This window comes from Empidonax traillii, unplaced genomic scaffold (assembly GCF_003031625.1).
Source record: "Empidonax traillii isolate 1590-97213 ecotype Southwest subspecies unplaced genomic scaffold, ASM303162v1 scaffold448:size1359114, whole genome shotgun sequence".
NCBI classification, from domain to species: domain Eukaryota; kingdom Metazoa; phylum Chordata; class Aves; order Passeriformes; family Tyrannidae; genus Empidonax; species Empidonax traillii.
In genome coordinates, this window is record NW_020955641.1 from 1,066,851 (window position 1) to 1,089,253 (window position 22,403).

At 54.1% G+C, this 22,403-nt stretch overlaps 1 protein-coding gene across 1 annotated transcript in view; it reads right to left on the bottom strand.

The window, feature by feature from the left end:
- CDH22 (cadherin 22) overlaps window positions 1-21,717 on the bottom strand; it is a 47,998-nt gene extending 26,281 nt beyond the window's left edge. Inside the window, exons 1-3 of the mRNA XM_027894988.1 lie at window positions 21,373-21,717; window positions 17,280-17,574; window positions 8,715-8,834 (exon numbers count right to left, since the gene is read on the bottom strand). Coding sequence (XP_027750789.1) covers window positions 8,715-8,834; window positions 17,280-17,574; window positions 21,373-21,597 — 640 coding nt within the window. The 5' untranslated portion in view covers window positions 21,598-21,717. The remainder of the gene's footprint in view (window positions 1-8,714; window positions 8,835-17,279; window positions 17,575-21,372) is intronic.
- Between the last annotated feature and the right edge of the window lie 686 nt (window positions 21,718-22,403).

Sequence of the window (22,403 nt, forward strand, 5' to 3'; positions counted from 1 at the left end):
CCACAGCGTTAAACCCTGGCACAGAGGAGGCTTGTGCTTCTCTCCGGGGAGGCTGGGAGCTGGATGGAAGATCTGTGGGGGCCAGAGGATTGGTGGGAGCTGGAGTCACAGGAGGAACAAGAGGACTCAGATGCGGGGGCTGTGCTGGGGCCAGCCTCAAGGTCTGCAGGCTGAGTCACCAAACCCCCCTGGCACAGCTCTGCAGCAGCCCACGTATCCTGATCTGCTGAGCAGGAGCCAGGCTTGCTGCAGCACCCCTAACAGATGATGAGTGTCCTCTCTCTCACAGGGACCATGGCCCGAACACGCCTCAGGAGAAGGATGGGGACAGTGCCCTTCCAAAAGTCTGTCTGCAGAAACTCCTCACTTTCAAGCGTCCCTCTAAGGAGACCAGAGGCAACAATACACATGGCTCTGTGTCAGAGAACGCACTGGAGCTTAAAAAAAAATGTATGGTGTGGCAGTACTTCTTACGAAAGTCTCTTTAAAAATAGTGTTTATAGGTCCCCGGTATTCATCTGGACTTGGGGGAACTGACCAGGGCTGAAACATAAAGGGACATAAAACAAGAAACAAAAAGCAATCAACCCCCGAAAACCATGTGAATGGCAAAAGTTAGCACCTCCTATGTCACCCAGGAGGGTTTCATTTACATGGAAACAAAGTAGAAAAGAAACATTTTGAGAATGAAAGAAAGCAACGACTCTGCCCTGAGGTGGCACCAGGGGCACACAGGAGCGCCTGCACCGATACAAGGTCATTAGCACCACATTCCAGTCCCAGCGTACCAGCAGCATCCCAGAACAGCTAGGAATCAGCTTTAAATCCCCTCCAGCTCAGTTTTTTAGTGTTCCCGCGGATTTAGATATTGGTTTATGTTTTTGTGATTCCTCTCTCTTCCAGCCTTTTCTGTTTAACTACCAGCTTTATCTCCTCCTGCTGTAAACTACAAAATCCATCCCTGCTTTGTTCCACCAGGAATGCTGGCCGGTGCCCGGGGCGATGGTGGAGGGGGCTTCTGGAACGGGTCTGATCCAAAGGGAACAAGGAGCTCCTCCCTTGTGCAGGGAACAGCAGAGAACCATCCATTGCTCTGAGCACCTTCCAAGCCATTTGCTGACGTGCAGCAAAGCAAGCAGTGGCAGCGCACGGCAGCCCCAAGCCCTCTGGCTCCTGGGAAGCCCTCAACACAACCTGAGCGCAGCAGAGGGGAGAACTGGGTGAAGGTGGGCTGCAAGGAACCAAAATGTGGCTCCAGGGATGGACCCTGAGGCTTCCAGGTATCAGCTCTCCCCAGCCAGCAGGGTGCCAGTCTCCCTGTTCGGGTGCACAGCGTGACCTTGTGCACCTCCCGACGAGGGCTCACATCACAGAGTCACCGCTGCAGTGGCCCACAGGCAGTCTGAAATGCCACCGAGCTGGCAGGATGAAATTCCTCCCCCCCTTGCTCTTTACATGACATTACAGGTGCAGCAGGAGCGGGCAACACGGTTCAGGAGACATTTATCACTCCTTCCTTTCTGAAACTAGCAATTATTCCAATGATTACCATTGTTAGGATTTATTATAAAGACATAACCACCAGTTAAGATCCTTGCCGTTCCTCAGCGCTCATGGATAGGCACAATTTCACTCAGCTTCCTTTGTCCCTCTGTCACTTTGAGTTCTGTAATTACCTGAACTCCTCTGCCTTCAGCCCCACGGATCAGGGAGTGGGTGTTTACCCTGTGATGGGGCCCGGGGTCTGCTCTGACCCCCTCGTTCCTCCTGGCTCTGCTCAGAGGAAGCCATTTGACAAGGAGTCCCATCCCACCTCACAGAGAGAGGCCAAGGGGACACAGGAAAGGCTGGGAAGAACATGTCTCCAGGCACTTGTCCCGGTAAGGATGGAACTCTCCCCAGTCTGGGCAGCAGGATCAGCCCTGCACAAGCACTGGGGGCTCAGGGATCAGCCCCAGCTGCTTCTGCTGACAGGCCTCTCCTGCCACTCCACTGTGAATACAAACCCTTATTTCTGGGCAAGCACTATCTCATTGAAATTTAAGCAATTCTGTTAATTAACGGGGTCTGAAGCATTTTATAATGAAAATGATTCATGTCAGCACAATAGTGATGAATTGGGATGAGAGGGAAAAAAGCTCATGCATTCACCAAGGCTGTAATGACTTAACTGAGCTGCTCGTAACGATATAGCTCATAATACGCCATGCAAGATGGGAGGAAAGTGCTCAAGCACTTCCCAGAACACCTCCAAGGTCACTCATCCCAGTGGGGAGCAAGTCCAGGCTGTTTGGCACGTGCAGAGCAGGGCAAATGGCCCCAGCCAGCTCTGGTTCTTCCAGCAGCACAAGGCAGACAAAACCCCTGCCTTTGGTAGTGGTGCAGACTGATCAGAGACTCCCTCTCTCAGGGGTGCCATGTGTCCATCCATCCTGGAAAAGCAGGGGTCTGCTGCAGATGAACTGCCCTGTGCCCCAGCAGGATTGTCACTGGGAAGCTGTCCCTAAATTCCATGGGCCACATCAGGCCACCACCCCAAGAGTCAGGCTGGTTCTGCCTTCTAGGCCAAGGAACCACTCACTATCTGCTGGTGGCTGTGACAAATCAGGGTCTCCACGCGTGCTTCACATCAGTTCCTTGAATGTGGCACTGTGGGTACTGCCTTAAACACCCACCAGCAGCAAACCTGCATGGTCCTACCTTCCAGAGCCAGGACAGCCTCTGCTCCCAAAACCTGACCCCCAGGGACTCTGCAAAGCAGCTGCCAGGGATGCTGACAGACCTGTCCTCAGGGCACAGAGGGCAGGGGCAGGAACCTCTGCACTCAGAGCATGGAAAAGTCACTGCTATTCAAGATTCACCTTCTTTCCAGCCAGAAACGCCGACAAACTTTGTCCTTCCCAGGCTCTGCTAAGAGAGCAAGAACAACCTCCAGCTCAGACTCTTCTCCCCAGTTCTTGTCAGCATCTGTTAGAGCTGACTAGTGAAGATGTGTGGTGGCATACCCTCTGGTACAAGGCACATTGTGGCATTCCAGCATGATCCAGATTAATCAGTATAATTACCAGGCAAGGGGACACTTACAGAATCACATAAATACCACCGAATCTGCTCCAACAGCAGACACTCTTTGAGTAATAAAAACAAAGCAGGACAAAGCACTCAGCAGGTAACTGCCTTCCAGGAATCCCCTCACTGTGGGCTTTGCTCTGCTCTCAGGTACTTCTAGGTCAGATGTCCACATCCTTAGAGAGCATCTGGACAAGGGACCTTCCAGCTGAGGGCAGGAGAAGCAACGAGCCAGAAAGTCATGGAGTAACAAACATGGATCTATCCTCGGGAGGTTCCTGGTCCAAGTACAGCTCAAAACAGGCAGATGAGATTACCCAGGGCCACGAACAGTCAGGTTTTTAGTATCTCCAGGGATGGAAATGCCACCTTCATGGTGACAAGCCTTGTCGTCCTGCCATTTGTGTCTTTTTACTGTGCGTGACTGAGAAGAATCTGGGTCTGCCTTCTCTACCCCCTCCTACTTAGCTGGATAAAACAGGCTCATTCCTCCCAGCAGCTTGGTCAGTTAGAGCAAACCCATCTCTGCCTCAGGCCAGGAGTGGCAAGGCACCTGCCAACAGACTGCAGATTCCTCACCTGCGCCCTCACTTGCCTGCAGGGACGCAGAAATATCAATATACCTACCAAGACACGAGTGCTGCTGAAAGCACACATCCTGGAGGAGGTCAGCTCAAGCAGAAGGGGTCTTAGCCCCAAGAACCAGCACTTCATCTGCCCTCCATGCACGGCCCCCACTCCTGTCCTTCAGCTCAGCACAATTTGGGAGGCAGAAACTGCAGGCGGTCTGAGCGAGGTACTGGGCACAAGGGCTCAGCAGCTTCATGGCTCTTCAGCAAATTAGGTACAGGGCTGAGATCCAGAAATGGAAACATTATGGCTGAGCCAAGCTAACCACAGTTACCTGGAAGGGTGCAGAATCGCTGGGGCTGAGGGATGCTGCAGATGGGGATCTCTAGCACCGTACCCTTCACAGCAGGTAGCCAAGTCGTTTTCAAACCAGTGTGCCCTGTAGCTTCTAGGGCAGAACCTACAGAGACAGAGCTACTGCCACTTCTCAGAGAGGAACACCCAACAAGGGCTTGTTCCAGGCTGGAATCAGCCTTGCCTGTGCCAGCACACAGGGAGGCACCCACAGTGAGCTCCAACAGACAGGCCAGCACACTCACCCTTCCTTTGTTTCCTCTTTTAGCAGCTAAATCCCTCATCAATTAACATTAATTCCCTTGGCACATTAGTAGATACACTCAAACATACAATTTGGTCCCAAAACACCTGAAGTGCCTGCACCAGTCTCTGAAAAGGACTGTTAACGTTCAGTCTTGCTGTGAAGAGCAATCCCCTTAAATAAATGTGATTTCTCTGCAGACTCTCATGCCCCACACTCAGAGTCCCTCATGCCTGTGCACAGCTCTGGTGGATAAAGGATGGGGATGGGGCACAGACCTGCACAACCCCCTGGGCTCCCAGGAAAACACTCACACGCTGATATACCTGTGTTTTCAGGCAGCGGGGACCATTTTTAACAAATTGGCAACGACAGCAGAGAAACACGTTCTGCCTCCCACCACCACATCACACAGACCCAACAGCTCATCAGCCCAGCTCAGCGTGCTGCATTCTCCCAGACAGAGCCTCTCCTAGCCCAGCCCCACTGCCCCAGGGCAGGGCTGTGGTCAGCCTCCAAAGGGCAAGGCTGATAGGGACGAAACAACTATTGACTGCACACAAATAACCATCAGCTTCATCCCAGCAGGTCGGGATCTCCAGTTTGCGCTCCCCGGCATAAGAACCTCTAAGCCCTTACCGGCTCAGTTTTCAATCAGGACACGGGCTCTAGAACTTAGGAGCTGTTTTAAGCCATCAGAAATGCCAGACTGCATTTTAGCTACCCTCTGAGTCCTTCTGCTTTTTCCCTGCATCCAGCAGAATGACAAGTTTTAAGAATAACCTCTCCCTTCCAGTAAAAACCCTGTTCCCCTGTGCTCTCCCGAACTAACAATCCCTTGATTCTGAGGAAGGCACCGGGTATCATGAGGCCTGTGGTATTATGTGCTGTGGCTGTTCTGTGGCAGTAAATATCCCTGCAAAGGGATGAACAAGACTGCTGGAAACAGGGACACCAGATTGTGTCCCTCCCTGAGTGTCGAGCATTTTGAGGTTCCCTCCCAAAGGCCGTGGGCAGGGATCGCAGGCAGCACTGAGTCTCCAGCCACACTGCCCAGGGATGGGAAAGGGCACTGCAAAGGACGTGGGAACAGACACCAGCAGGCAGGCACAGCTGCCTGCCAAGGGAGAGATTTGCCCCTATAAAGGTGAATAATCTCCAGAGGTACAGAGAGTGCAGGGTGATATAAAGCAACACGAAAACACGGCCTGCAGATTTAAGCGCACAGATTTCTCCTCTCACGGAAACGCACTGGGAGCCACACGCTCACATGCCCATCTCTGCGTCATCTGAAAGATGTCAGCTTGAAAAATCCTGGTGAGGATGAGATTCCTGGAGCTGCCACAGGAGCTGGCACTAAAACCTCCTGCCCTGTGTCCCTCTGGGCAGAGCTGGGCTTGTCATCAGATTAGATCAGAGAGCCAACACCCACCAGAGTGGCAGAAGTGGCTGTTTCCCAGTGGAAGCAGTGGGGTAGAGGTGTGTGTTCATTCTGTGAGGGCACAGATTCCTCCAGCAGAGTAGGGCAGCCACGGCCTGGGCACTGCAGCTCACCTGCTGCAAGGACTAAAGATCAGCTGCACCCCATCTGCAGACTGAGAATGAATGAGGAAGGCAGCACAAAGCTTTCACAGGACTGATGCCCGCAGGCTCTTGCAAGAAGCCACTGGAATATTCTTACAGCTGACACAGGAAGTCTTGCCTTCACAGCTTGTGCATACAAAGCTCTTCACTAACTTACCGAAAAAGCCAGCCCAGACCTTCAACACGCACGGGGGAAGTTCTTGAACCTGATTTGGGGTACACAGCACAAGTTTCAGTCTCTGAAACTTAATTCTCAAGGCATGAGACAGGCTGGTATATATGAAAGGAAGAAAAGCTCATGTGCATCAACTCTGCTTTCTCTTCACCATCACTGAACACTGGAATCTTCCTACAGCACAAATGCCATGGTGCTGCACACCCACTATTCCAGGGGAGCCATTTAGTCACTCATCTCCCTCCAAAAAGACACCTGAGGCACTGTGGGCATTCAGGGCGTACTGAATGGCAGGACTTGGCACAGCAAGGCATCCAGACGGTTTGGGTCTGCCTGTGAAAGGTCCATTGAATATGAAATCCCAGCTGAACACTACAGCTGGTGACATCCACAAACAGGAGACAAACTAAGCTACACGTGGTCCATATCCTGTCCTCAAGTGTGCAAACCACTCCTGTTCATGCCACACCTGGGCTATGAAGGAGAGTGTGAAAAGAGCTGCTTGCAAAGACAAGGAGGGAAGAAACAAGCTAGGCTGGAAGGAGTCAGGGGCTGAGGTGGTGTGCAAGGGAGCACGTGCAAGGAAAGGCAGAGAAGGAGGTCAAAACCAAATAGGGAAAACAAATTGTTCTTCATTACCATATATTATAAGAAATGTAACATGCCAGGGTTTTATGGTTCTTTTTATGGCCATTAATAACAATGGTGGCTCTGAGAGTTATGCTGCTGCTATGGTTAATTAAATCTTATGCTCAGGGCAGAAGCTGGGCCACCCCGGGCAATCAGAGCTGGGTTCCCACGTGCAGCATAAAAACCTGTTCCAACACAGAGTGGGAGCAGGACAGGATGTGCTCGGGTGGACACGGAGAAACGTCCACGTGGGCCGGCAGTGACAGAGGGGCACGAGGGTCACAGGACAGGGCTGCAGCCACACCCTGAGAGGCCAAGAGGCAGAGCTGAACCTCGTGTTCCTGCAGCCCTGGAGAGGCAGCTGCCACAGGCCATTTGCAGCTCAGACACCGCCAGAGTCAGCCCCAAACACCTGCGCCAGCGGCCAGACATTCTGGGAACAGACACGCTCAAGAGGGGCTGAGGACTCTTCTGCAGACTGTCAGCAGTTTCACTGATATGAATTACAAGCAAATAGAACAGTAAATCAACCCCCCAGTGTACAAAACAGCCAGCTCGAGAATTAAGACACAAAAAGTCAAGGAATCAAGAAGCTTGGATTCCCAGAGTGACATTAATTCTCACCACAGTCCCACAGGGCACATTTTAGTTTATGCCTTAATACAGAGCATTAATGTGGCAGGAAGCTGAGCCCCTGCACGTTCTGGCTTGTGCAGCTTGCTCCCAGTGGTCCCTCTCCATTCTGGCAGCCAGACTTTCACTCACACAAAGCTCTGTCAGATTAACAGGATCTCATGTGCACCTGAATTTCCAGAGTTTAGCCTATTGTTCATAAACACACAATATAAAACAAAGCAAATTTGGGAGAGAAGAGAGCCCAGCTGCAGCAGTTCCTGAACCAGGAGCAGGTACAGCCCCAACCTGCTGCTTGTGCCCTCTCTGCACTGCACCAGCCTCTGGCCAGGCAAAGGCATATCCCCCCACGTACCCTAGTGCTGCTGGAGGAGCTCCTAAACTCCCAAACCTGAGCCCTCCTCCAGTGGCAGCCAGGCTGGTGGCACACCCAGGGTACTGTCCAGCTTCCCCACAGTCACCAAACCATTGTCAGGAGGTGCACAATTTGATGAAGATGCAGAGGCTCAGGCCCACAGACCTTCCTTACACTCTCTCTACAGCAGAGTCTCCAAATAAATTTCACTCTGCCTTACATAAAAATAGCCTTAGAAAATATCTATCAGGGCAGACACAGATCAGCCTGACAGAGCCTTGGCACTTCAGCCCAGGGGTTGATCTCAGCCTCTCATTATGGTTCAGCAATAGGGTGGAAGGGGCTTTGCTGTCCAGTTTTCCAACACAAGCCTGCTCTTCCTTTGACAATTTTTCATTAAACTGTGGGCACTTTACTGCATGCTTTGTGCCTTAAATATCTCTTATTAGCATTTGAGTGTCTTACCCCTTAGCAAGCTTGTGAGGCTCCCATTAAGGGTAATGAGAGTCACACTCCTGGGAGGCAAGGAGAATATATACCCCAACATCTCCTGGTTATGGTCTACTCTAACCAGTATGTCAGAGCATCATCTGCCAGGGATTTATTACAGAGGCATTTTACAACAGCCCCTATTATAAGTTATTAAGGAATGGAGCAGCTTCTACTGTTCTTTCATTAAATATTAATGGAACATTTATAAACCAATCCTTAATTTAAAGTGTTACCTTTAATCAAAGCCCTGGTGATAACGAGGCAGCCTTTGGTAAGGCCCCTTTGGTAGTATTTAAACCTTCTACGGTGAGATTTTTATGTGCCTGTGGGTGCACTCCTGCTCCAGGCACAGAGCTCAGAGGAGCTCTGCCAGTGCAGGTGCAGATCAGGCACTCTGGGCTGGCAGCTTTGGGTCCTGCCTGCTGCAGGCAGGGCGTGGAGCTGGGCAGGACTTTGCAGGGGTGCTGAGCTTCCTCTCCAACACCCCTGCCATGGGCACCCAGCATCAGCCACCAGCAAGGGAGCACAGACCTGCTGGCTCACAGCCACGCTCAGGATGTGTGGCCAGGGTGGGATGTCCTGCCCCAGCCCAGCTGGGTGCTGCTCACCTGTTTTGCTGTCCACAGTGAAGTGCTGCTCGCCCTCCAGCACGCTGTAGACCACCCGGGCACTGCTCCCGTAGGTGGGGTCGTCAGCGTCAGAGGCCATCACCTGCATCACAGAAGTGCCTGCGGCGGGGACAGAGAGGAGAACAAAGTCAGGGGGGAGTTGAGAAGAGCAGCACTAACCTCAGAGCAGGGGCCAACACTGATTGCTTGCAAATGCTGAGGGAAGCAAGAACAGCTGGGGTGCAAATGCAGCGTCACCTCCCCACAAAAGCCCGAGATCCAGGACTCCAGACACTGCTGCAAACGCCCCTTTCATGCTACAGGGTGGCAGGACCCTGGGGCACCTTGGGGCAGGACCTGCTCTCCAGGAGATCACTGGTCTGAAGAGCTGGGAGTTTTTCTCCCAGTAGACTCCTACTGGACCATCTGGGAAGGAGCTGGGGATGAGATGTTATATCTGCATTTGCCCTTCCTGTCAACACAGAGCAACATGGTCACCTCCAGCCCACAGAGGATCCTCCCAGCTAAGGCCTGACCCACACTGCAGCAGGCAGACCTGCACAGGGACAACAGCCACAGGAGAGGAAAGGCTTTTGCTTGCCCAGAGCCAGACACAGCACCACCTCCTCATGCTCCACACGTAGCAGGGCAGGAGGACTATAAATTGGATAAAAGTCCATCAAATGTCTGCAATTAAGTTATTGATTTTCAGGGCTGCCTCATTAAACTGGGTACTTCACTCCCACTGCCCCTGTGATGGCTTTAATTTGACATCATGTTCAATTTGACAAAAGCAGGACCCAGGACACGAGGATGGGGGCAGGAGCAAAGGGGCTGAGATAACAGAGACAACAGAAGGGAGGAAGGAAGGCAAGCCTAATCCTGCCTACAGACACCTTGAGAAAGGAGGTGTTGTGACCAAAGTGCTGTGAGAACAGGCTACCCAGTTCCACCTCTAGCACCAGATTCAGTGCATCCCTACCCCACAGGTCAAGCACTGGCACCAGTCAAAGTCAGAAGCATTTTCTGTTCCCACATCTGCATCGGGCAGAAAAGGAGCTGAAGTGGTCCAGATGGAGATGGAGAGCTCCAATCCCTGATGCCTTCCTCTTCCCTTGTCAGAAGACCACAAGCCCAGAGCCTGCAGGCAAGCCAGGGAGCTCCTGCACCAGCCCTGGCTGGGCTCAGGCAGGAGGTGAGACAGTGCAGGCAGCAGTGCTGCTGTGAGCAGCTGGGATGCACATGCTCCCCCCAGCCCAGTTCCCTCCCATCCCCTGGAAAGGGTGCTCACTGAAGAAAACGAGCAGTTACCATGGTTGCTTTTCATTCTCCCTGGCAGCCTTCTCAGAGCTGCAGCTCTGCTGATAACAGGAGAATCCTCCTCATCGGTCTTCAGCAACAAGCTAGTTCGAGTCAACTTATTTATGCTTTGCTGTCTCCAGTGAAGTTATGGTGCATCCCTGCCAGGCACATCCAGATTACACCACGGCAGCACTGGCTCTCTGCCTTGCAGACAACTGTTTAAGGAACACTAGTGCTGCATTTCTTCCTCCTCTCCCTGCCATTACACAGCTCTTTCAGCGGGTATGGGCCAAGGCAGATCACCCCCACGCCAGCAGAACACCCTGGCGTGTTCCCTTGGGAAGCTTCTGATCAGAAAGCAGAGAAAGGGACCGGAGAAGGGAAATGGCAGGAGGTTCTCCAAGCATCCCGCTCCCAGCTCCAGCAGAGAAGCCTCCTAGGGATGCTGGAGGTGCCAAAGCCTGAGAACCACAAAAAGCAGTGTCTGCCCCCTGACAACAGACAGGGCTCCCCCTCTGCTCAGCCTGGCAGCAATGGATGGGGCACAATGCCCTCGGAGAGCAGCCAGCAACCCTGGAGTGAGGAAGGCTCTGCCCTTTCCCACCTGCCTTCACAGCATCTCATTAACAAATGAGCAACAACAGGCAGGTAGGGAACACTGACCCCATTTTATGCCTTGACTTGCAGTCTGTGAAGATGCATGGCATCCTGCTCAAGGTCACCTCCTGGGTATCAGGACCTGTGAGTTCAACTTTCCAGCCTCCTCTCTTAAACCTCACTTACCCCTTTTCAACGTGAAGAGCAACGGTCTTGAATTCCAGCTCACCCTGGTCCCCTCCTTCCCACAGAGACAAGCCTTCCCTGGCTCCCACCATGCTTCAGTATTAGTCCCTGCTCTCCCAGCATAGCACTGCCCACAGCAAGTACAGCATGTACAGCTTTTATTTAGTTTTCTGGCACGTGCCTCAGCCATAAAAGATACCCTAAATAAAATGGAAACATCCATCATGTGCTGTATCACCCTCCTCCCATAACCAAGAGGCCTGAGCTCCTATCCAGAGAAATAATTAGACATGTAAAATGAGATAAGATGTTGGCTCCTCCCCTGGCCAGCTCACCCCCACAGATCCAGAGGAAACCAAGTTTTACATAAAAATTAATGAGCCAGAACTCATCTCTTGCTCTCCCTCTGCAGAGGTGTGATCTGGCACAGTGGGTCAAACCAACTGTTTCCCCTCGGAGGAAAGAGGGAGCAAGACCCTCACTTCCAGAGCAATCCTCTCCCCCAGCCCAGCTGTCCCTGTGTCCACAGGAGCAGGCAGAGAAGGGAACACAGTTCCTGGCTGCCAGCCATCCTCCAGCCCCATGGGCCCTGCCTGGGCCTTTCCCATCCCCACCCTGTGCCATCCTGGAGACCTGCCAGGGACAGCAGCCAGCCCGGGAGGTTCATCCCTGGGCCTGGATGAGCAGGGCAGGGAGGGGCTGCCCACGCCAGGAGCTGCCTGCAGTGCCCCCAGGGGCTGGTGGGATGGAGGAGCTGTGTCTTCACAGGCTCCCACCCCGTGAGTGCAGAGCTCAGCCCCTGCAGCCACCCTGCCATGCCCAGTGCCCTGGTTGGGATGCACAGGAATCCACAGGTCCAGGGCTCAGCAGGACACCTCTGGAATACCAATGCACACCTCTCCTAGCATCCAACACCGCCTTCCCACAGGACCTGGAGCCTCTGGGGCCGTTTCCAGCGACCCTGCATGCAGAAGGCTATTAGCTCCAGCCCACTTGCTATGCCACTCACTCCAAACACGTTTAGATAAAAGAAATGTTGACAGGCAAACTCCAAACGCGTCCACAAGCAGAGAGACCCTGCACTGAATCCACAAGCAAGCCACTGGGACCTGTCACTTCCCCAGGGACAGAAGTACAGCCGGGCTCTGGGCCAGCAAAGAGGTAAACGAGCAGCAGGAAAAGCCAACACTTGCTAAAATCGACCATCCCTCCCCACGGCAGCAGTCACCCTTCCGTGGCGGAGCCAGGAGCCTGGTGTGGAGTTGCTCTCCAGACCAACTCTGGGGTCCAGCCAGCATCTCCAGCTCAGACAGAGCCCAAGGACACTCTCCAGCCATGCTGAGAACCCTTTCTGTGTGGATCTGACCAGCTCCAGGACAGCACTTGGGCATTTCAGCTCTGCAGAGCACCAGGAACCCTGCAAGGAGTGCTGTGTCATGCAAGCCCACGTGCCCTGGCCTGATGCCAGCGTGCAGCACTCCCATCCCAGGGGCCTGGGTGCCATGGGGCAGGAGACAGGTGGGATTTTATTTTATAAAAAATGCAATTTAAAGCTTTTGCTGTGGCCCCAAAAACCTGCAGTGGCTGATGCGCCCCCAGAAACAAGCAGGCAGGACATCAGGGAAGAAAATGAACTAGAGAAGCTTAAAAATTACTGGAGCAGAAGTGAGTTTCTTGCAATCTTGTGAACACACTGACTTGGTAGAAAGCCAGACCCAGAGGAGATTCACTGCACAGCCTTCACACCCCGCAGGACAAGCCCGAGGGCACTAACCTGGCAGGGGTGCAAACACTCAAATGTGCTGCTTGGAAACATCTTTTGGGGTGTCTGGCCAGAGAAACCCACGGCACAAGGTACCCCAGCCCTGGTACCAAGCAGGTATATGTGGCATCTTGGGGAGCAAACCAAAACATTCCAGATGCACCCAAGTGTTTTAAGCACTTTCTATCAAGGAAAAAAAAAAAAAAATCAGACTGCCTGCAAGCATTCTGGCTCTATGGTAAACAAAGTGTTTTTCTCTGCTTCCAGCATGGAGATTAAACAATTTCTCTTCACAATAATCACTTCTGCATTCAGCCAGCTTTGTGCTAGAGTCAGGGCTTGACCCCAAGTTTCTGTCTGTACAGCCAAATCGTCTCTAATCTGGACATGGTGCTACACAGAGAAATGAGAGCAAAACACACCAAGGGAAGAGTGATGTTCTGATGAAAGGATACGCGTTTCCTGGCATGCCCCTTGCTGCAGGCTCTGCATGCTCCCCAAACAGCCCAGAAGTGAGGTCTGGGCTTTAACACCCACCCTGTGCTACCAACAGAGCTGTCTTGCAGGAGGCAACGCGTGCTGGATTTGGGATCACGCCTGAGTGCAGCAGACAGCTGCTAAGCAGACCCCAGGGAACTCAGGAAAGGAGCCCAAAATACAGCTAATTTTAGCATCTCCTGTAACAAGGTGAAGCTCCTGCAGTTCCAAGGCAGTTGGTCGGGTCCCATCCTACCTTCAGCAGCTGCAGGTCTGGATTCTGCCCAAATCAGATGGTTTGGACTGATCCACACCGGGGTAACCCACAGAGGCTGAGCCTCAGGTGCCAGCACAGAGCAGTCTGGAAGCTCTTGGCCAGCAAACCCGAGGTGACAGGGCAGCTGTGGGGGTGTAAATAGGGTTTGCAGTTCCGGCTCCCTCCTGCAGACTGGCAGCTCCCCAGCAGCAGGCATGGGGGGAAGTCACCAAAAATGCTCCCAGGCAGCACCAGCAGCCCCTGCCTTCCTCAGCCTGGGTGACCCCAGTGCATTCCCTCCAGCCCTGCTCCCTCAGGGGGCTGAGCAGGGACAACTCCACCCCCCATAGCCCTGGCTGTGTTCCCTGCCAGCCCCAGGTGTAACTGCCTCCTCTGCATCCCAACAGCATCCCACACTGGCTCTGGGCCCTGCTGCTGCAGCCACTCCTCCTGATGCCCCAGGCCAGAGAAGGTTTCTAGAGAAAAGCCAATTGCAGCCTGGTTTTGCAGCTGCTCCTGCCGTGCCAAGGGAGCCCAGGTAATGATGTTGGGTCACCTTCCATTCCGGATGTGCTTCTTCCAAGTGCAGGAGCTCAGTGTGTAGGAAACACTGACTTCTCCAGCCTGGCTCACGGGCTGGGGTTGTCTCCAGCCACCACCTCTGCCCTTTACAAATCTCAGACTCTGGCCTTCCTGACCATCCTGCATCTGCCACTTCTGATCCATCAGTAACAGCAATCCCTTTTCCCTTTGCAGAGCTTAACAGTGAGTCTGGATAAGTTCAGGACAGAAACCAACCTGAAGAGGTTCCCAAACTGAAACCAGATGCTGGCTGGGAGAGTATTGAGAGGAGCATCATATATGCTGTCACTCCTCCCTGTGCACTCTGACCACTGTCAAGGTAAGATCCTGGACCAAAGAGGCCTTTAGTCCACCCTGACTTAATCTCAAGCAGCAAATAAGCTGTCTATCAAAACACACTGCCCTGGCCCCAGCGCAGAGCAAGGGGCAGCTGTGCTGCAAAGCACTCCCAGTTACTCTGAGAGTTTGTGCAGTTGTCTCATTTGTTATTCCCTCTTAGACACTAGGAAATCAAATGACTTTCCCTCCCAATTAGTACTCCTTCATTATGCAAATAATGTCCTTTGATCTGCTCCTGCTGTCACAGAGCGGATCTGACTGTATTTGGTTTATTCCTCTTCACGCCCCAGGAAGGCACCCACCTCTGGGAGCCAGGACTCTGCTTTTGGCAGGGGATGGAGAGTGCAGCTGAGAGCTGCCTGGAGTGAGAACAAAAACCACCCAAGCACAAACCCCAGCGAGGTCTGGGAAGGCAGGAGCATGAGAGGAGAAAGAAGGGGTCACCCTCCACTTTTCAGGCTGGGCTGCAGAGCAAAGGCTGTCAGAGCAGCAAGACAGGGAATGAGCAACTCTTTAAAAACAAGCAGCCCTGCCCCTGGGGCAGCCCCTTCCCCAGCAGAGCACAGCTGGACCCAAATGGAGCTGAGAGCAGGCACGCTTTCCTGCAGGTTCCCAGGATTTGATGTTGATACACTAATAGCCAACCCAAGCTCTCCAGCCCTCCTGCCCCTGCTTGGCCAGCACCAAGCTGGGATCACCTCCATCCACACTCAGGAAGGCAGCAAGGCACACCCCCCATTCACTCTTGTGAAAATACCCCACAGGTCTGATCTGCCCCAGCTTAGAGACATCACTACCAATGCCAACCACAACAAAGCCAGGATCACAGCTGCACCCAGACTCGATGCCACAAAAGGAGCACTCCCACACAAAAAGGGCCTGGCAGGGCATTTCCCATAAGAACACCCTGAACTTCACCTCCCTGGCCCAGGCAGCTTCCCATGTCCTGCATCCTCAGCCCCTTCCCACAGCGTCCGGAGCTGAACTTCACACCCCAGGTCCATGACCAGCCCCCGGCTCTGCACTCCCACCGCGTGAGGGTGGTGTGTGAGGCTCTCCCTGGGCCATCTCCAGGGGGAGGCAGCTCTGGAGGAGCCCGTGTGCTCCCCAGGACGGCCAGGCTGCAGAGGGCTTTGAGGCTGTCACAGGCAGACAGCCCGGAAAGCAAGAAGAGGCTCTTGGCTCCAGCTCCCCTCTCCAAGCACGCAGCTTGGAAGCACAGCCCACGCCGTTCACAGCACTTCTCTTCACTTTTAACTTCCGAGTGTTTTAATTTGCAGGAATCGCCTCCTTTCATGTTGTGAAACCGTGTTTCTTTCTCCCTCTGATCTCCAATTTCGCATAGAAACTGTCTCCTTTGATATGTCTTGTTCACATCGGTCTGATCAGGCAGCTCCATAATTGTTAGTGATTTTCAAAGAACTGGGATCCTTAGTCTAATACTCAGAGTTGAGAATTCCTTGCTTTTTAAAATGTTGTTCAAGCAAATTAGATTAATTTAATTTCTTTCTTCCCTTTGGGAACTGGATGCCTCCTGCTTTGGTGCCCACATGCTGTCTTTCATTTCTCCTGGAGCACATGGCTGCAGTTCAAGGGGTCATTCCCTGTGCAGGTAACAGGAAGAGGAAGGAGAGCCTGGGATGCCTCAAGAGAGCTTGTTCTCCATACAGCAACAGAATCCAGGTAGCAGCAGCTCCTCTGGTGTGGGCAATTCCTGTACATCTGTACCTGCTGGAGGCCACGCACCAGCTTAGCAATATGCTGCACATTAACCACGGAGAGACAGAGCTCTGTCCTGAGGCAGTGCAGACCTGAGCATCATCCCTGAGCTCTGCTTCCAGGATGCCTCTGCAGCCAGACCTTCCTGCAGCAGCACAACAGGATCTGGCAGCTCACCTGACCTGACCTGTCAAGCCCTGGTGCAGCTCAGCTGCCCCAGGGGGGTCTCACCGCAGTCCTGGCACCAATCCTGTCCCCTGTGCCAACTCATTCCTTTCTGACACTGTTGGGGACCTGCCTTATCTTCGATGTGAGTCTTTCACAGGCTGTCTTCTACCTGGATGCAGCCTCTGGGAACGGTGATTTACAGCTCCTGCCTGCAGCGCACACCGACACACGCAGCCTGCTACGAGCTCGGGCTTGTCAGTGGGGTAACAGAGAGCCTGGCATGGACTGGGAACAGCATGGGCAGTGCAGCACCAGCCACTCTCCTGGACTCCAGCTGCGCTCAGCAGCACGGGAATCCAGCACCAGGATCAAGGGCAGCAGTGCTGCAGCTCACACATCACCTCCCTGCACCCCTCCTGACACTTGGGCAAGCACAAAGGTGACTGTCCTGCTCAGCCATCCTGGGGGGAAGGACTCCTGCAGCCTCAGGATACACATCCCAGCCTGGCCCTCAGTGCTTCAGTGTGGCTGATCATCTACACACTTCAAAGGGGCCTGGTGCCAAGGGGAGGGGCAGCTAATGGTAACACAGGGCAGCCACACTCCTGTCACAGGGACGTGAATTCCTCAACCTCAGCCAACAAATCCTGGCCCCTCAGAGGAGGGATGGATCCAGCTGAGAGGGGCCTGGCACTGCTGCATGGGGACACACAAGGGATGATGGCTGGGCAGCCGCAGGGCTCAGAAGAGCTGGAAAGCAGCACACAGAGGATGGCCTGAGGAGGGGGAAAAGCACCACACAGGCTAATCTGAACCACAGGCAGGCACGAGCCCCTTGGCATGCAAGGGCTTAGTCCAACCTCCCAGCATTTAGGAGGGAGGGGGGCTGTGCAAAGCCAGAGTCAATGCCCAGCGGGCAGCTGGCACCACCACGACCCCGTCCCCGGAGCACGGCTTAGGGCTGAGACTGAGCGCTCAGACACAGGCCGGCAATCAGCTCAGAGGATTTATCCACTTGTTTTTCTTAAGCCACCTTATTTATTTTTTTTTTTTTCCCTTTTGGCTCCCTCACACTGGAATCCCCAGGATTTGCCGGTGGCTTCACGGGGTTGGAGGTTTTTTGACAGGAGAGAGGCGCAGGTTTCCCGACCCACACCCTCCCCTCCGGCAGACCTACCGATGGGGGACAGCTCAGCCACGCTGCCGATGTAGGGCCCCTCCAGGAAGCGTGGCTCGCTGTCGTTGATGTCCTGCACCTTGATGATGAACTCTGACTCGGGTTCCAGCAGCTGGTCCGTCTGCCGGTCGCGGGCCTGTGCCCGCAGCGTGTAGAAGGTTTTCTGCTCCCGGTCCAGGCGCTCCGTGGCGTGGATGTCACCCGTGATCTCGTCGATGAGGAAGATGGTCCCCGCGCCCTCCCCGGAGATGGTGTACTTGATGGAGCCATCTCCCTCGTCCGAGTCCGAGTGGATCTGCCAAGGGAAGAGGGAGAGGGTGGGAGCAGGCTGGGGCTGTGCTTGTGCCCAACTCCAGCCAAGACTGCAGGGCTCTGGAGCCCCTGCACGAGGTACCCACGGTGCCTGAGTGATGCCCCTCTGCTCCCATTGGGCTGGAGGGTGACAGAGAGCACCACCAGACAACTCCTGTGCATGAAGGAAGACCCAACAAACTGGAACTTTACCCTGCTCTGCAGATCAGAAATCCTGCCAGTGCCCACCCACACCATACCCCAAGGGACGAGCCCCATCAACAAGGGGTTAGGAGATGATGGAAAAGGAAAGGACAACTCAGCTGCACTCCAAAGAAAGAGATTTCCCTGTGGCCAAGGAGCCAGGACTCTGGCAGTGTGGGATCACGTCTCCCAGGCTGCACAGGTACCTCATCATCAGCATCCATCCCCCCTTACACATCCAGCTGCCCAAAGCCCATCCTCATCTGCCCCCTCTGCCCCAGCCACAGCCCCCCTCCATGATCTGGGCAGCTGGTGCTGACAAGTCTCCCTGCCTGAGAGCTCCCACACTTGCTGGATGCCTGTGCTGGTTTTACATGGCAAGGTAACAAGAGGTCACAACATCCCAACATCACACCCAGAGCCCCACCCGGGCAAAGCCTGCAGAGGGTGTGACAAATCAGGCTCATGTTCAGACCCTGCCAAAGATGCTTTTGCAGCCAATCTCTGCTTCATTTTCTAATTAAGACACTGTTTGAAATTAGGAACAGAAAGGGTAAACAGCAGATCCCCACGGACCAGGAGCTGACTGGAATCCAGGCCAGACGTCCAGAGATAATTTTATTGATGGCATTAAACTGAGTTATGAGGTTTTTACAATCCAGCCACTTATGAGAAATCTATTAACAGTAACTGGACAGGCAGAATGCATCTTGACAGAGAGCAGCACAGGCATTAATTGGGACAATCCATAACGGGACAGGCCCCCGGAAAGGTTTCATCAGCTGCTTTCATTTGTTTCCTACAATTTCTGCCTGGAATCAGCAAAGCCATGTTGCCCCCTCCAAAAGAAGAAAAAAGCCGTCCATTAATCGGCTAATGAAATATGAAAATGTTTATGGGCCATTCAATCTTCCAAACTGCAGCTCTATAACCCACCTTTCAGACATACAGCTCCACCAGCAAGAATTTATACCAGGGCTGCCTCTTCTTTTACGATGCCTTCATTATATTTGTCTTGTTAGATACAGTTTATATATTTATTTCATGAGTGAGGGGCCCACACGTTAGACAATTCAATGTATTTTGCAGCACACTCACAAATTACTGCCCGTGGTGACACATCTCCCAAGGATTGCCTGGAAGGAGACCTTCCCTCAGCTCACAAACAGGGCTGCGAGCCCAGCAGTGTCTGGGAACATCGTGGTGGCTCAGTGCCACTGGGGATGTGCCTCTGGGGAGGGTCGTCCCACCCTGGCCACCAAGTCCCAGCCCTCCCTGCTGGCTGCTGGAGAGCTTGCTGCCCTCTCTCTTCACTTCATTATTCCCACTGCTACTCCACGAGCTTTTCAGAAGGAAGAAGGAGCACCTGGTCGGTAGAGCGCAAGCAACTGCATTTTCCTGCTGAACACCAGGCTCATGATTAATAATTAGGGCAGAGATAAAGCACCCAGCACCTCTTCCCAGCATCACACTGAGTTCTCAGCACATCCTCTTCACATATTTGCTCATCGCTGAGTGCTCGGAGCAGACACCAGCACATCCCTGCAAACAGGAATGCTAGGAAGAAAAATGGAGCCCGGGCTCAAGGGGCTACAGAGATTGATTTACAAGGGAAGATTAAAAGAGCTAAATCTGTGCTGCTTGGCTAAACAACAACTAATGGGGGAGGGCCAGATTGCAGACTACAGACACCCGAGGGGAGATGCCACGGGCCGAGACCACATCTCGGGGTTGTTCTCCCCTCCTGGTCTCGCTGCTACAGCGGGCAGGTTTGGGGAGCACCATGTTCCCAGGCAGCCCCAGGGATCCCATCACCCCCCCGGGCATGGCAGGAGAGCAGAGTCACACAGCCCTGGCACTGGACTGCTGGCTGGGGATGCCAACAGCACCGTGCCCCGGGAGGAGGGGGGACCCTCCTTGCCCAGCCAAGGACAGCAGTGCCCGCAGCACCAGGGCGTCCAGAGGGCAGACAAAAGGCTGCTCTGTCCTGTTTGCTGAACAGGAAAATAGTTTCCTCGTCCTAAAAGACTGCAACCGGGATTTTTACGGAGCCATTAATTACATGCTAATAATTAAATCAAAATTAAATGTGAACAGAGGTGCACATTCCTTATTAAAAGCAATTAAACAGAAAGCACAGATACACAAATAAAAAATGACTCCTGGGCTAGAAAAGAAAGAAAATCAAATAAAAACTAGCCTGTAATAAAGGCGCACTCTGTTTGCTCCAACTCATAAAGCCCGAGTTCATCAATTTTCTTTAAATATTAGCAACTTAATTAAATCTGCTTTTTTCCCTTTAATCCTCTCCTCTATCTAAAATAGATCTGTCCACATGCAGAAGTTTGTAACTAGTGCTGACCCCATAATTCTATTTAAAAAACCCAAAGAAATCCACATCAAACTGACAGCAGCCTCAGGGGAAATTACAGTTCAGAAGAAGGATTAGCTAGAGAACCCAGATTTTATGGAAATGGTATCGGTCCTTCGGAAAGCACACGTAGGTGTGTGAGAGGCATCCACAGAGGGCAAGCCCCCGCTGCCCTGCAGGGTCCCCCCTGTGCAGGAAGGTTCCAGATCCACGGGCTGTGTCAGGAGGGCTGTCACACTGCTAGGGACCACCCCAGCCCCGGCTGCGCCGGGGGCGGCCACCACATCTTCTTTCCCAGCCCCTGGAGAAGCCCTGGTGGCTTTCAGCCCTGGGAAGCAGAATCCACAGGGAGTGATCTCAGAGCTGACTTGTTCTGAGCGGGGCAGGTGACGTGGTGGGCGATGTGGGCAGAGGCTGCGAAACGGGTGAGTTGCAGCTCTCGGTTCATTCGGAGCTCAGGCGGTGCCAGGCCTGTGGCAGGACCCAGTGCCTCAGCTGCTCCCAGGGGAGCCAGGAATTAGCTGTGCCTGCTCCGAGGGCAGCGGAGGAGCGCGGCTTGGAGCGTCTGCTGAAACGGGCACAAATCACCGCTGAAATCCCGGCTGGCCCCAGGCCAACAAACCCATTTTCAAGCCTCCTCCAGACTCATGCCCAGACGGCCGAGGCCATCAGACAGCCCTGCTCATGAGAACTTTGGGGTGAGCCCATGTCCCCAGCTCTAGTTGGACTGCAGTGTGCTCCTCCGACTGGTCCCAACAGCCAGCACTGCCTTCACCAGTATACAAATAACACATCTTCCTCCCAGTGCCTGGGAGACAAGGGCAGCTTCTCCACAGCTCCCAGAAAATGACAAAGCCCAGCAACTCCAGGTTGAAGTGCTCTTTTAGCCTCAGGACACGAGGAGTGAAAGGAGCAAAGGTTCATGTTCAGCCTCCGCAGGAGGTCACACACCAGCGAAGTGACAAGCTCCCACCAACAGACTCAGTTCTGCCCAGCAAGGCACTGTCACCTGCCAGCAGCTCCCAAAGAGATGGAGCTCCTTGCACCCAACACCACAGGAACCCAGCACATGACTAGAAGAACACAGCCATGAATTCTGGAGTGCTCCTACCATCCCAGTCCACAGAGTACCTCTCTAACCAAGCCCCTGTGAGCACCCTTGACATGGGTCCTCTCTCTCCCCTGCCACGTCTCTCTCAGGTCCCTGGAGACGCTGGGCTCGCTTACCTTCCCCACATACAGCGGCTCCGTGCCCGTGTACTCCTCCACCACGAAGAACTGATTCCAGACCCAGCCACGCTTCACTCGCCCTCCGGCCAGCAGCGCAGGGTCCCCTGGCTGCCCCAGGCCAGGGCCCTCCACCGCCGTGTGCCTGGCCCAGGCCCCCAGCTCCTGGATGGCACAGAACAGCAGCAGCACGGTCCACGGGAAGCCCTGCAGACCCTTCGCCATGGCACTCTAGGAGGATGCATGAGCAGGAGCTTTCGGACGGGCGGCCGGCATCCTTTAGGGAAGAGCAGGAGGGAAGTCCACACTAGCAGTGCGAGGCTGGCCGGTCGATGCAGAGCATCCCCGTCCCTGCCGCATGCCGCTCCCCGCGGCCGGAGCGCTCCTGTCCCGCCACGAGTCACATCCGTGAGGAGAGGTCCACTGCCAGCGTGGGAGCAGTCGGCGCTGGTGCCTCACAGGCCGCTCCTGGGTCTCCTGAGAAGAGTCTGGCAGCTGGCATTTGTGCCCAGGGGCAGAGCTGCGCGGCTCCGGGCTCAGCTGGGGAGCGGGCGATGCTGCCCACCCCACCGGCGGGCAGGGGCGTGCGGGGCACGGGCACCCGCAACCGTCATTCACGGGAGGAGAGGGAAAGCTCCTTCCACGGGTGTTTTAACAGGACGAGCTGCTGTGGCCGACGCAGCCGTGGGTTACTGTGTGAGGGGTCCGGCCGTGCAGGTGCCTGTGCCACACGAGCAGCTCACAAGGAGGACATTTGTAACTCCCACCTTCGGGGGCACGACACCCCAGAGCCCGGGGAAGGGTCCTTTGCCCAGCTGATCCCGGTCACTTCCATCCTCCGCTGGCTCACGCGGGGAGGTGCAGGGTGGCCAACAGCATCTCCAGGAGCCTGGAAAAGGCCAAGGTGTCAGTGCCAGCGTGAAAGCAGGGTCGTATGTCCCCCCACCTCCTGTGCTGCTCCTGCAGCCTTGGTCAGTGTCCCCACCCTGCCCTGCCCCAGGTGCCCCACAGCACAGCCCAGTCCCACAGGT